The 15,554-nt window shown below is 45.0% G+C and overlaps 2 protein-coding genes across 3 annotated transcripts in view; one reads left to right on the top strand and one right to left on the bottom strand.

Moving 5' to 3' along the window:
• Positions 1-15,554, bottom strand: part of LRCH3 (leucine rich repeats and calponin homology domain containing 3) — a gene marked incomplete at its 5' end in the record, with an annotated part of 83,514 nt that overhangs the window by 5,899 nt on the left and 62,061 nt on the right. Inside the window, 7 exons of one of the 2 annotated variants that reach the window (XM_083612775.1) lie at positions 2,041-2,118; positions 3,324-3,461; positions 4,426-4,544; positions 5,916-6,041; positions 7,055-7,103; positions 9,474-9,554; positions 14,368-14,421. In XM_083612775.1, coding sequence (XP_083468901.1) covers positions 2,041-2,118; positions 3,324-3,461; positions 4,426-4,544; positions 5,916-6,041; positions 7,055-7,103; positions 9,474-9,554; positions 14,368-14,421 — 645 coding nt within the window. The remainder of the gene's footprint in view (positions 1-2,040; positions 2,119-3,323; positions 3,462-4,425; positions 4,545-5,915; positions 6,042-7,054; positions 7,104-9,473; positions 9,555-14,367; positions 14,422-15,554) is intronic. The other variant, XM_083612774.1, reaches the window with a different exon arrangement.
• HTR2B (5-hydroxytryptamine receptor 2B) overlaps positions 1-15,554 on the top strand; it is a 176,970-nt gene that overhangs the window by 107,870 nt on the left and 53,546 nt on the right. The window lies entirely within an intron of this gene.

The raw sequence follows: 15,554 nt of genomic DNA, 5'->3' as shown, positions 1-15,554 counted from the left end.
CCACAGGACTCATCTTGAATTGTCAGATTGCAGAGAGTGCTGCTGGGTGAGCTGCTGAGCTCTTTCACTTGGCCTTTTGTTAACTCCAAGAGCTATTACTATGAAGATGAGAATGAAGGTGTTTCGGCTGGCAAAATGGAACATGGACAAGATGCACAGAAGGCGGCAGCAGAAGACAACTCATTTATTCCTGCTATGTTCCAAACTCAAAACACATGGGACTGGCAAACTGCAACCTGAGAGTTGCTTGCAGATCCTGGCTAGTTGAATGAAGCACAGCTCCTGCTTCCACTCTTCCTTGTCCTGCCCACAGGGAATGGTCAGGTGATGGCTAGCGTTACGTAGTGGAAGCAAGGGGGCAACAACAGGAAGGAGGAGAAACAGAGTGCAAGCCAGCCAGGCGGGGGGACAAGGAAGGCTGGGGCTAGTGCTATGCATCTGGGCCTCTCTGAGGATAGCAGGTAAAGGGAATAGCAGATAACAAACGGGGTGGGGGGAGTTGAGAGGGGATTTCGGTGGGAGGTTTGTGCAGTAGGCTTTAAGTCCTTGGCTGGTAGTGGATTTTATATGCCGCTTATGGAGTGTGAGACTTTGGCATTTCGATAATACACCTGCCAAATGCTAGTTATTCAAAACACACAGACAAGTAATGACACAGTCAATACTGCTCTTCATGGTAAAGATCTAGGGATCCCTTTGCAAAGCAGCTATTTGTAGCAATTACGACTCGGCTATCATCAAGAGGTGGAGAGGGGACCATTGCCACCAGAAACAGTATTACAGCACTTAAAGACTTAATGTTTCACATGCAGTATAATGAAACCAAACGACTGAAAAGTATCTGTGCTAAAAACCTGCAGCACACACAGTCAAGCCTCGTTTTTGCACCAACTGGGCTGCTCTCTGAAGGATGGTGAGCAGAATCCAGAAGCAAAAGGAGCTGGCAATTGGACTAGGAAGTGCTGAATGTCTGCAGTGCTGCATTGGAAGAGTCTCTGCCTAAAGTCAGCACCTGCAGTAATTGGGAAGATGAAGTGCCAAGTCCAAAAATTGTTATCGCAGTGTCCGGATTAGGATGTCAACTGCTGAATATAGGAATATATTATTGGATACCTACCATCAGAGACCAGGTCAAATGTCACAGGAGCTAGCTGCAAACATATCACTTTAAATAAGTGAAATACAGTCAGCTAGTCCTTCTACTTCTTCTCATATACCATACATCACAGTAGGTCAGTCTTGGGACTATGGTTTTCATTGGAGTGACCCCAAAGTTTCTCTCCAGTCCAAACCCCCCCCCCAAAACTACACAGTGCAGAAAAATTCTGCCTGTAGTAGCATCAAGTATGATATTCTGGAGCACTCCTGCGCTCTCTGGCATACCTACATCAACTCCTTGGGCAAGCATATCTGAGGGCGTGGGAATGATTCAGAACACAGAACCCCATTTGAATAGCCAATGGTACAAATCTTTCATACAGCTGAATTTTCATCCTGAGTACAGTCTCCGAGAACAAGTACCAGAAGGTATAAAATAGGTAGACTAATGAGATTAGTGACAAGACTTCTTAGACTTGTAAGATACAATTATATTTATTGTACCCAGTGTTCTGTTTGCCTCTGCCGTCCTTCTTCATAAACAGAAGCCAACAGCAGAACCAAACCTGATTTCTAGCGCAAGACCTCACATCTTGCTCAATGCACTGAGCAAGACTGGGCAAGCCCTGAAAAGGCACTCAGATGAACTGGAATAAACAGGAGTATGATTTCACTTCCTGACTTGCTACATTTTCATTAACACACTTTCCGTTGAGCCTATTCTGAATGCAAGTCTGCATATAGACATTATTGAAGGACAAAGGGTGCTTATTACTGGAGTGGCTTGATCAGCTGCAATATGGTAGGTTACATCTCTAGGCATTTATTTCCACTGTGGCCCCCAACCCCGTGCAGGAACTGGTGCTGTGAAATGTCGGGCTCTCAATAATATAAAATGAATACATGCAGTGCAAAATAAAGACATAAAGTTTTCTCTTTTACCTGAGGCACGCCAATCTTTCGGCAAGCTTCCAGGAAATTTTCCACATTCCGTCTACACTTGGCCATGGTTAACTTAGGCTGCAGAAGAAAGGAGGACCATGTCATTCTTAACTCAGCAGTGCCTTACAGATAAACCAGAATGCTTAAAGATATTTTTGTGCTAGGAGTCAATAGTGTGGCTGGGACCCTAGAAATTTCACTTAGGAAGAAAAATAGTACAAATGACAACATGGCTGTCCCCACACATACTTCTCTGCCAGCTGTCCCTTAACCAGGCAGAGGGCCTTCACGGTAGTGGCGCCTGCCCTGTGGAACGCCCTCCCATCAGATGTCAAGGAAATAAGAAACTATCTGACTTTTAGAAGACATCTGAAGGCAGCCCTGTTTAGGGACGTTTTTAATGTTTGATGTTTTATTATATTTTTAATATTTTGTGGGAAACCCAGCCATATGGGTGGGGTATTATTACTACTACTACTACTACTACTACTACTACTACTGTCTCTAGGTGTGCACCTCTTGCTCACTGAGGTCCAAACTCCTCTCTTACTCTCACCCCACTATCCTGGTCAGCCAGAAATTAAGTTAAAGCAGCTGCCTATACAGCCAGACAAATTAGTTAAGGTCTGGATTTGCATGGAATATTTGCATGCCAAAAGCAGCTGATTTGGGGGTTCTTACAATGCAAAACTGCAGTGTTTGCCACAGTAGCCATAGGTGCTTGCAGCTCTTGTTGAATATTATTGACACAGAGATCAAGGGTTGTTTGTAGCAACATTAAAGAGAAATTTGAAGAAACTAGTTTCTCTGTAGACTGAGATCTTTGGGGCTGGGATGGGGCATGTTTCCTTATCAGAAGTCAGGCTGACCTCTTCAAGGCGCAGGGTCTTCTCTGCAGCAGACAACTTCTCTCCAGAATATGCTGGGAATTATGTGAAGCTAATTTCCTTCTGGCTCCTATGTATTTGTGGGAGGGGGGTTATTGATTTGTTTTTGTTTTATTTCGTATTCTCATTTTGCATTTTTCTGTTGTGAACCACCCTGAGGATCTTCAGATGAAGGGTGGTATACAAAGTTAATAAAAAATAAAATAAATCAATAATAAAAATTTTATCACCACTGCTCTGTTGTTCTGCTTTTGTCATTTTACACTATTGCTTATCTTTAGCAGTCATCTGCTGTTTCATTGCTTGAGGGCCTTTCAAGCCAGAAGACAGAATCAAATTTGAAAAACAGGTACAGATTCTATCAAGCCGCCACAGCACTCTTAACGGGATACTTACAACAGCTGGCGATGGGACGTGAATACTAGGAACAGAACGAGGCCGCACATGATTGGCTAAATGGCAGAGCACCACGCCATCAGTCAGCGCTGCTCCAAGATCGCTGGGCAAAGACACTTTCAACCGTGATTCAATTTTCTGAAAAAAAGAGGGGAAAGAGGAGAGAAACTTTCAAGTTCATTGTCGCCGCCACAATACATGCTACCCAGAGACAAACTTTAAACAGGTTGCAAGAAATCTGTAAAGTACACCCTACAGACAACATTAGATGAGGATATGGCTGTGTTCGGATTATCTCAGCAAAATAACCAGCAAATCTCATGCTCTGCAAGCAGCCACTTTGCTCCTTACTCTGCATGAGCAAGCAAACTATAGTTTCCAGTTACATTAGAAGTGGGAAACTGTGGTTAACAGCTTCGGAACAAGCCAGGATAAGAAGCCATAGTTTGGAGTTGGTTTCATGTCCTGGCTTCCTCCCAAGTTACGAACCACAGTTTCCCAGTTCTAATGTAATGGAATACCATAGTTAACTGAAGACTCCCTGGCTTTTCTGCAAAACCGCTGCATACAGCAGTGCCATGGCTCATTCATACCTCAGCTTATTAAGCCAAGATGCAATTGTCCAAATGCAGCCAAGGGCAACATTCTGTACTCCCAAATGTTTTCCTCCTACAATTAAACTAAGTTATCTGAGAACCTGATTTGCAACAAATCAGAAAGAAGTGTGCTGAGAAACTGGGAGTGGTTCCGCAGGAGTAGACATTTATAAAGCCTTCTCACATTACTTTTTAATCATGAGACTAATTTGCAAGAACACTCTTGTGTACAAACACCACAACACAGGATGCAGCCCACAGTGCAGTAATGGCATGCAGAAGATCTGCCAAATAAACAAGCTGTGACATGCAAGATTTTTTAAAATCCAGAATGCCACGGACATCTCTAGCATTCCTTAAGGATTCCATGCTGGCTAGAGCTCATGGGAGTTAAAGTCCAACAATATCTGGTGGTCATTTGGTTGGCTACCCCTGGAACAGATTTGCCTTGAACTTCTTTAGCAAGCCCATCTTTCCAAAGCAATGGAGAAAACTTTGCTACGTACTTTCCGCAGTTGCTCTATCAGCTCAACCTCTTCTTCCTGCAGCTTGGAACTGTGGTTTTCACTATGGTCTTCAGTGCTATTAGCAGGTGTCGATGCAGAAGGAGACAGTGACGAAGCGGCTAGAAAAGACAAGAAAAGAATAAAGGACCATATGGAGTGTGTGAGAGCCATCCTTCAGCCACATAAGCCCCACTGCCCCCTCCACTTTGCATTCCGAAGAGGGAAAGCCCAATCACAGGTTAATCGCTTCATCTGCTGCTTGTTAGAGCATACCCTTCAGCCTAGTTAATGAAGCAACACAACTTGGCTCCAATGAAGGGGAAGATCCACTGGTCAGTGGCAGAGCACATGCTCTAAATGGAAAAGGTCCTAAGTTCAATCCCTTGTCCTGCAATCAGAACCAGTGAAGGCGGTGAAGGTCCTGTGTGAGTGCCTGGAGGCGGTTGGAGGATGGATGGCGGCTAACAGATTGAGGTTGAATCCTGACAAGACTGAAGTACTGTTTTGGGGGGACAGGGGGCGGGCGGGGGGGGGGGCTCCCTGGTCCTGAATGGGGCAACTGTGCCCCTGAAGCACCAGGGGCGCAGCCTGGGAGTCATTTTGGACTCACAGCTGTCCATGGAGGCGCAGGTTAATTCTGTGTCCAGGGCGGCTGTCTACCAGCTCCATCTGGTACACAGGCTAAGACCCTACCTGCCGGCGGACTGTCTGGCCAGAGTGGTGCATGCTCTAGTTATCTTCCGCTTGGACTACTGCAATGCGCTCTACGTGGGGCTACCATTGAAGGTGACCCGGAAACTGCAACTAATCCAGAATGCGGCAGCTAGACTGGTGATTGGGACTGGCCGCCGGGACCACATAACACCGGTCCTGAGAGATCTGCATTGGCTCCCAGTACGTTTCCGAGCACAATTCAAAGTGTTGGTGCTGACCTTTAAAGCCCTAAACGGCCTCGGTCCAGTATATCTGAAGGAGCGTCTCCACCCCCATCGCTCAGCCCGGACACTGAGATCCAGCGCCGAGGGCCTTCTGGCAGTTCCCTCATTGTGAGGAGTGAGGTTACAGGGAACCAGACAGAGGGCCTTCTCGGTAGTGGCGCCCGCCCTGTGGAACGCCCTCCCTTCAGATGTGAAGGAAATAAGCAGCTATCTTCTTTTTAAAAGACACCTGAAGGCAGCACTGTTTAGGGAAGTTTTTAATATTTAATGCTGTATTGTTTTTAACACTTGATTGGAAGCTGCCCAGAGTGGCTGGGGGAACTCAGCCAGATGGGCGGGGTATAAATAATAAATTATTATTATTATTATTATTATTATTATTATTATTATTATTATTCTGGGCTGAAACCCAGGAGAGCTGCTACCGGTCAGGGTAGGCAATACTCAGCTAGATGGACCAGTCTGACTTGGTTTAAGTCCGCTTCCTATGTTCCAAGGGGCTAACGGAGACCACCAAGCCACACCCTCACAGGTCCAATTTGTGTAGCCTACCTTTGCTCACTTCATCCCTGGCAACATTCCGGAAAAGGAAGCTCTCAGGACGCTGGGGAGGATTTCTGTAGGAAGGAGGAGCAGCGGCAACAGCAGCTGGACCAGGATATGGAGCAGACAGGTGAACTGAATGTGGACATGCAAAAACATGCTGTCAGCTCAGCAGAAGGACACGTTTTTAAACTGACAAACTTATCACTGAGTGTTATAAAGATGTGAGGGGAAGACCAGCCCATTCTAGATGTCTATGAACATTCCTCAGTAGCCTCTGGAAGAAAGTCTTCTCTATTTTATCACAGTTTCACAACCTGAGGAACGTCCGAAGGAGCCTCAGTCCAGAAAAACAAAACCAATGCAAAGGAGCTCCCAGCCCTCCCAATGCAACTGGAGCTCAGGCTACAACAGTCCTGCATTTATGAACCCATACAAAATGGTTTTCTCCCAGTACAATGGATTTTCACAGCTGAAGCATAATAGCCTGTTCATCTCCCGTTGTGGTCATATTTTGGTTTGGCCCAACATCACAGGCAAGATGTATCAGTGGGAGAAAGGCTCGTGTGCCATTACTTAACCATGGCAATTGATTATGGAGTTTTCTGGACCTAGCTTCATTTGGAGACAAACTTTTTTATTGCCTTACTTTACTTGTGTGAAAGTGAGCTGTATCTCTCTGATGAGTCAAAGAATTGAGAGAGAGCTAGTATAGCATGGAGGTAAAACAAATGAGCTATGAATCAGGAAGGTACAGGGTCAAGTTTTGCTTCTGCCATAAACCCACTAGGTGGCTGTGGGGAAGGCACTGCTATGTCGGCACCCACCGACCCCCAAATCTAGGAAACGAGAAGAACGGTGCTGGCCAATCCTACAAATCAAGGGTCATTACAATGTGTGTGAAGTCCCCTGAACACTCGGAAGTATGACAATTATTACACCTATAAAACTACCTGGTGGAAAGGATTGCTTAAGGCAATTCTGTACCCACAACTGGCTTGCAGTGTTGGCGCAGCCCTTGGTTGTGGTGCTACACTGGTCCACAGGTTATGGCCAAGACCCCTGTCAGCTTAGCTTGCACGCTGATAACCTTTCCAGCACCTCAGTGATGCATCTGTTTCCCCCTTTGCTTTCTCCCCCAAGTTTACCTGTTTGAGCTGTGGGTGAATTTGGCGAGATGGTGGATCTGTCATCACTCTGTGGATAAAGGAGAAAGATGAAGCAGTAGAACGCAGCAGAAACAAGCTTTATACACATCTAGGATATCATTCTAGGGGTAGGAAGATGGAGCATAAGATGGGGGCGGGTTACATGCCATAAAAAGGATCTCTTAGAAAATTAGCATAACACTTCTGGGACTATAATAATGGAGAATAGTACAGCCAGGATTAAATGTATTTGGGACAAAAGCCACAAAAAAGAAGGCTGCCACTAAGCTAGCCAATGGGGGGAGGGGGAGGAGATAATACTGATTATATGTAAAGAAAAGATCTTTAATCAAAGGCTAATTAGTACAAAGTGAATATTCAACTGCATAAGTATCTCCAGTTCTTAGACATATTTTGCCATTTCTGTGAGGACTCTTTATTATCACTGATTACAATTTCCAGCATGTATGTACAAGATAATCAGACTAATCAAGCAAAGTGGACTTGTTAAGGAATGCAAGCACAAAAGGGTGACTTTTCAGTTCACGTTAAGGAGACAGCATTTTATACAACAAGGAAGCACCACACAGCAAGTGTACCAGCCCATCTACCAATATTCCTCTATGTTCTGCTATTGGAGGGAGGCACAGTGGGCTCCAAACTCAGGACCAGGTTTTGGAAGAGTTGCATGGGTGGAAGTGAGGGAACCACAATCACCATCTTGTGTGAAGTGTCACCAAGAAGAAGCAAGTTACAGAGAACAGCCCACAAGCCTATTTGAAGGTCTCACTCTGGTACCTGAAGGATGTCAGCCACTGATTCTGCTTGTGCTCCACCACCCAGGCTCCCACCAAGAGGAGAAACCAGCAAGAGCAGCAGTAAGAATTTAACAACAGCAGGCCAGAGGAAGTCAAATGATATCCCTGACCTCTCCAATGGCTTCTAGGTCAGGCCTGCTTGTTTGGGTGAACGGAAGACAGGCTGCCTTTCACCTATGTCTCTGCCCTTTCTCCAGCTTGACAGATAACCAGATCTTCTATAATAATAGAGTATGTTCGTTTTTTGTTTTTTTTAAACTTTTGTCAGAAATGATTCTAATGAAATATTAAGCAAGCACAGGACCTGATCATTTTCACAATGAAAAATCACAATGGCTTCTGCAAAAAGAAGTCTGCAAAGCACCAAAAACATCAGACGAAAAGTGACAGACAGTGATGGGTGTGCAAATGCACTTTATTTTAGTGGCCAGAAAAAGCCTTTATCTGCTTCTCAAGATTCTGCAAACAAGAAAAGTTTTACAGGCTAATTATCAGCGTCTACTGCAGACAGGTTAGACATCATATCATGTCAGAATAAAACTGCTTTTCTTTGACAACTCGTTTACTTGGCAATCCTATTCTGGCTCATTCATATGGCAAACCAGAAAATTGCACCAGGAGTGGTTCTTGGTGGTACAGATGGGATTTAATATGCAGAAACCAAAATTCTGTGGTCTTTGCAATGACTTAGGGCAACCAAAATGATTCAGGGGCTGGAGTGTCTTCCTTATGAGGAAAAGCTAAAACATGTGTGGGTTTTTTAGTTAAGAGGGGGGAAAGACAAATAAGGGGAAATATGACGGACGGTTGCATGCAATTATGGAGAAAGTGGAAAGAGCCCCCCCCCCCTTTCGGAATACTTGAACTCAAGAGTCACCCAGTGATGGGTAGCAGATTCGGGACAGACTGGAGAAAGAGCGTCCTCACACAACAGAGAGTTATCACATGGAATTTGCTGTCGCCAGATGTGATGACGGCCCCCTATTTAGACAGCCTTGAAATGGGACTAAACACATTCATGGAGGAGGGTCTGCGATAGCTAAACGGACCCTTCATATTTCTGAACTGCGGAGGGAAGAACAGCAGCAGAGGTCTTTCTTTTGTGTCCTCTTGCTTTGGGCCTCACAGAAGAAACTGGCTGCCAACTGTTGGGGAAGCTCAATCGGTAGAGCATGAGACTTTTAATCTCAGGGTCGTGGGTTTGAGCCCCACCTTGGGTGAAAAATTCCTGCATTGAAGGGGGTTGGACTACATGACCCGTGTGGTCCCTTCCAACTTTGTGATTCTTTGATTAGATGGACCTTCTCAGTCTGATTGAGCAAGGCTGATCTTACATTTTTAGTTTATTGTATTCGGCGTGACCTCCCCCAGCTTCTCGTCCAGACATGGTGCACATGGACCACCAACTCTCTGCAGAGTCATCCATTAAGCAAGGGTGGTTCTTGGCTCCATTAGATGGACATGAAAACTCTCCCTCGGGCTCCGCTTTAAATCAGCTCATGACAGGACAGGCCGAGAGTAGGGATCAACGCTGCCCTCAGTATCAGGTAAGCAGGAAACGTAAATCCAGCCAAGACAGTCACACGCTGCATGCTCTTCACCTGGTTGAGTGTCCCCGGCCTCCTTTTAATGGTGTTGGTATTACTGTCAATCTCAAACACTAAGATAGGCTCAAAACCATTCTGTCAGGGAGGGCAGAGAAGAGAGAAGGGGGAGAAGAAAGGGAGGAAGACAGAAAATCACCTGAAGAAGGCAGAAGGTGCAAAGCAGAAGAATCCAACAGACTACCCTTGACAACAGTCTCAGAACGGCCTATCAACATATGGAGCTGCCTTACTCAGAGTGAGGCCGCTGATCCTTGCTGTCCTTGCTGGCAGCAGCCCTCCGAGGTCCCAAGCAGAAGTCTCTTTCAGGCCTGCTAACTACAACCCCTCAAAATAGAGATAATCAAGGCCTGAACATGGAACCAGCTTGCAAGGCATGTGCTGTACCACTGAGCTATGGCCTCTTCTCTTTACCTGAACCAAGACTTGCTTCAAGTAATGCTACAGTCTTTCTTGAAGCAATTCCTGTTAAATTTCCCCACCAAGTCTGTTCTTAAGTGACAACTGGCAAAATATGCACTCTCTTAGCAGCGTGTGTCAAGATGTTGCTCACTGTAAAGTTCAAGGTGGTAGCCTGTCAATGCCGAGGTTGTGATCATCACTGCACTGCAGGGGTTGGAAAAATTTCCTCCTATTATCAGCATCCACATTGCATGTTGTGGTGATGTTACCACCTTTGGGGGGTGCAGGAACATTGGCAAAGGGCAGCCCCCATACAGTGAATTCTCCTGGGCTTAGCCACTGACTTATTTCCCCCTTGCAAGCTCTTACCGAGCAAGCAGTGTTTATGGGGATTGCGTGAAGATTTGGTCCTCAAGGCTCAATTAGTAAACCCTTGGGAATGTAACGAACTAGGAACAACAGCATCATGTAAAATAACTCATTATAGTAAATTAAAATAAAATGCTGTCCACGAGAGTAAAGGATGCCAGAAATTATGCACAACAAAAACCAACCACGCTTGTTTGTATTCCAAGGCCACCCAGGGCTGCATTGGGTTGTATCTGACACTTGCATGCAAAATTAGAATTATCTCATGCCAAGGAGTTTGAAGTAGAAGATGAAAGAGGACAAGCAAACATAGGGACCAGAAGTGCAGAGAAACACAGGAGAAAGGTAACAGATAATAATAATAATTTGTTTATAACCTGCCCACCTGGCTAGGTTCCCCAGCCACTCTGCTTACTGCAGACGAAGCAGCCATGTGAGAAGGTACACGGCGGTTGGTTGCCACGGTGAGCTTTAAAGGCAACTGGCACAGTGCCAATCCCAGAAGATGGTCCAGTAACAAGTGTCACTGTACAGATTTTATATCCTTAGTGAATTTTTCAATCATGATGGGTGAGGATTATTTAGGAAAAACCTCTTTCTCTAAATCCATGAAAGCCTTCCTTTTCTCTGGGGCCCATGACTTGACAAAGATTTCTTCCATCATTCCCCCACCCCACCTGAAACGAAGCCTATGTATAACTGGTGAAATTTAGAGTACTAGATCCCCGGGTCCTGTCGTTTGTTATTGTGTAAAGTGTCATGCATGCTTGGCCCAGGGGCAGCCAACGTGGTGCTCTCCAGATGCTACAGGACTAGAACTCATCATCGCTGGCCACAGACGATGCTGCCTGGGCCTGATGGGAGTTCAGGTCCACATTCCGGAGGGCACCATATTGGTTATCATGTTGCAACAATACATTGGAAAATGGGTGATATTCTGCAAAGGCCACTTCTCAGCAGAACCATCTACTATCAGCTGTCCTATGAGAAGGATTCCAGAAGAGAGAGTGAGACAGGGAGGTGAGGACCACCTCAGAGCTTGCTCTAGTTGGGCTGTCACTTACTCACTATTGTCATTTCATCACCAAGTGCTTGGTGAGGAATATCCTGAATTAATTTTTTTTTTTGTATGTTGATATTGTTCACTGTAGTTTAAAAAATGTATTTCAGTTTCCCCTAAGACACCTAGGAGGGATTTACTTCCTGAAAGTTGGGATATCAGTAACAGTAAATAAATACAAAGAGAAGTTAATGCTGGCTATATGTTATGATTTCAAGTATCGTTAAACTTCTTTCCAAAGCCGTCCAGTGACTTTGAGGGGGTGGAGCTCATGAATTGAAGCCTTCATCAACACAGCAAATATTATTACTACTGAGTAATGGATAGTTGAGTAATTACTACCGAGCTTGGATAGCTCAGCTGGTTAGAGCGTGGTGCTGATAATGCCAAGGCTGCAAGTTCGATCCCTGTTTGGGACAGCTGCATATTCCTGCATCGCAGGGAGTTGGACTAGATGATTCTCAGGGTCCCTTCGAACTCTACAGTTCTAGGATTCTATGTTGTTTCCCAGATGCCCTTTTCAAGAGAGTCAAGGTGATCTACAAATAATATAAAATATGAGAAATCTAATCAGGGGAATAAGCAGCCTACTTGTTCCTCTGAAAGCGAGTTGTGTCCACCTCCTGCACCTTGTTTGCGGGAGGCTCCTAACCTATCAGCTTGCACTGAGATGGAAGGGCCTTGGCAGCGCTGCGTTGTGCCCGGCCTAGCCATGCCTGCAGACAGCCATGCCCGCTGTGCTCTGTAGCCAGTCCAGAGCCTGACTGCAGTGCCCCTCCCAAACCTACCTCCATTGCTCTTGCCTTCAACACATGCATTTGAAAGGAAAACATGCAAACTGTTAGTGTTGAATACACACTGATGGTGGTAGCACCCTGCTTTCCAGAAATTGGGGGTGGCGAGCACTTAATCACACCTGGAAGCATACAGTGCTCCAGAAACAACAAGTCAGACACAGCAGCAACCAAACTGCAAAAGGCAACTAGAAAGCCTGCTAAACAAAACACCGGGGGGGGGGGGGCTGCAAGTCTACTTTTGTGCAAGCAACAAAAGTGTAAAAGGGCGAGGGGCACGGGTAATTTCATACTGCCTGTTTGTCAGACCTATTTCCATGCATTTTCCCTATACTGGAGTTAACATCATTGTTCAGAGAAAGAAAAAAAGCAGTCTTGGCTGAACAGGCACTATGATGTAATAAGGGAAGTGCTGAACAAAAGGCCTTCGTTAGAATTCTACACAATATTCTATTATGTTGTGGGAGAAACTGCCGCCATGTAAGCAAGTGCAATTCAAGAGAGTCAGAAATAGATGCATAAACCATATGATGGAAATGGCTGGGATTGGCCAAATCCCATTCATCGCAGCAGTGATTTGTCAAAAAGAATTAAAATCGGATGGTGCCCTAAATCGACAAACAGGGAAGTATGCATGCCTGAGATAACAAGCTCACTCCAAGTCCTGGGACATGGCAAGAACGAAATCTAGACCAAGCAAGTCAATTACCCATCCACATCAATCCCACTTTCCGGGCGTTTATGGAAATTAGAATGAGAGGGACAGAAACAGTTTACATCCACAACTATAAGAATGCCTGGAAACAGGGACACAAAACAACAACTTGTGTGCCACGTTTGCAACCAACTCGCTAGCTTGGTTACTAATGAACAACAATTTTCAAGAGACAGAGGTTTCTCTAGTCAGAAAAGGTCAAATGCTCAGTTTTCCTATTTCTAATCACCAGTTGTCCTTACATGAACTGAGGAACAAGACAAGTAAAGGGAGTGGGCTGCAGAACTGTGTGCCCCATCTCTGCTCCAACACGAATTACTCCCACCATTTTAAAGGTTTAAATTGGCATCAACGTTAACCATAGTAAACATTAAGCAGAGTTTTCTCTCAACCACACTTTTGAACCCATTTTCTGGCCTCTGCCTTCCCTGTACTCTCAAGTCACAAATAGGCAAATGCCTGAATGTAATGTCCAGGATGGGAGGGGGGTTGGGGGTGTGTGTCCCTGCTTCACACCTAGGTGAAGTTTCAATGCTCTTCAGCCAACAACATGGCTGCACATATGAAACCTCAAGCACTTAACTGAAGAGAATATAAATGAGCAAATAAACTGGAGGCATGCAAGTCATGCAAAGGCAGGCAGAGCAAAGCAGGCCAGGAAAGAACATGAAAATGGATTTCAATCGCTATTTTTGAGATACCAACAGAGGAAGGAAATAGCATAAAACATGGAAATGGTGTTACATGAAATGCTGACAACTTTTTTAAAAAATAGACAATTCATACTTGAGAGATGTAAAAGTACCTCCACTGATTCAAACAGAGGAGCAAAAACAAAGCGTTTAGTCATGGTTAACTAAACATACTCAAATGGATCACCAGCAGCCATTCAGAGGGCCATGCTCCAAACAACTACAAAAGTAGTTCTTCAGGGGAAATCATGGATGAGTATCTGTGATGTATGATTTAGGCCACAGGGATCCTGCAGCTGGATAGACAAGGCTGGGTGATATCATGCCTCTTCGAAATCTGTGATTCCATGTTATGATACTGAACTGGTTTAGCAAGGAAATGGAAATGCAAAATTTAGATGCCATCTCTTGACATAACACCCGGTACTTATTGGAACACTTCTGGGCCTTGTAATGAATGCGTTATCTATATAGCTGATGTGTGGATGACTCCATGAGTAGGCCAGGCAGGAACCCAAGAACCTGCTTAGGTGATTTCACCCCCTAAAGCTTATTCACACCTTTAATGTTTCCACGAATTGCACCAACCACTTATCTTATGAGTTCCAAGGACTAAATCAGAACAGGAAGTTCAGGAACACATAGCTGTGAACATCAGCTGCAATCCGTTCCAAGGCAGAAGGAAGGAGGGTAAAGTAGCAATTTATACCAAAATTGCTGTTATAATTAAGAGACAGCCATGTTTTATGCTATTTAGGAGTAGTACTAAACTGCCTAATCTCAGCAAACCATAGAAAACATGCTAACTAGGATCTAGGAGGCTAAGACATAAACAGGCCATTGCGTGCAGGATTCTTACCACCAGCAAGGCACTATCATCAGTGTGCTGAGACCTTCTGGACGGAAAGGGACACTGGGGATGCGGGAGAGATGGCAACATCAGAAACATGAGACCACCACAAAATATGCAGACAAACACAGACATCTGGAATTGACAAGGTTCGTAATGCAGAAGGCACATGGAGGTAATCAGTAACGTATAACTGAAACAATGGGGAGAGGGGAAAGAAACCTATTAGTCTCTTAATGATCTCAGCATTAAAAACATCTGCAACTGATTCAGGAGCTATTTTGCTTTCAGCTGCCGAGTCCAAGAAAGAGCAGGATTTGGTATGCGAATCTTTCCAGTGGAGAACGCTGCAATATTAAGGAAAGAACACACACAGCCTGGGAGGAACTGAAACAAAGATCAAATAAAAAGAACAGGACTATTTGGAAGCAGTCCAGAGTCACAGAAAGCAGACTACTGGAAAACACTTTCCTATGTATTTGTGGTCTATTGTGTTGTGTCTTATGACAGGCTGATCATGAAGTTAAAAACTATTTTCCGTTAGCAAAACAAGAAAATTGGCCCTGGTGGTGCATAAAACCTTCTTGTGGGGAAAGACAGATGCCAATGTGAGGGAGGCTGAGAACCAACCAAAATTCTGTTCCAAGGCACCAATATCAGCCTCGAGTGCTGGCTACCCTACAAGCATGAAGTTCAGCTCTTGCCAACCTGGCGCCTTCCAGATGTTTGGAACTACAACTCCCATGGCTGGCTGGATCAGGCCAATGGCTCATCCAATCCAGCATCCTGTTCTTACAATGACTTGCCAGATGTCCAAATGGGAAGCCCACAAGCAAGACCTGTGCGTCACAGCAGCCCTCTCCCCACTCACTTGGGAGTTCCAGCAACTGGCCATCAGAAGCAGATTGCCTCCAACAGTGGAGGAAGAACACAACCATCATGCCTAGCAGCCATGGATAGCTGTATTCTTCACGAATTTGCCTATTCCTCTTTTAAAGCCATCCAAGTTGGTGGCCATCACTACTTTTTATGGGAGTGAATGCCATAGTTTTAACTACGCACTGGGTGAAAAAGGACTTTCCTTTGTCTGTCCTGAATCTTCCAACATTCAGTATCAATGGATGTCTACAAATTCTAGTGTTACGAGACGGAGAGGGAATCCTTTCTCTACTCACTTTCTCATCACCAGGTATAAT

This window comes from Podarcis filfolensis, assembly GCF_964270895.1.
Source record: "Podarcis filfolensis genome assembly, chromosome: 5".
In the NCBI taxonomy this organism is placed as follows: Eukaryota; Metazoa; Chordata; class Lepidosauria; order Squamata; family Lacertidae; genus Podarcis; species Podarcis filfolensis.
This window is presented reverse-complemented; position numbering and strand designations above follow the sequence as displayed.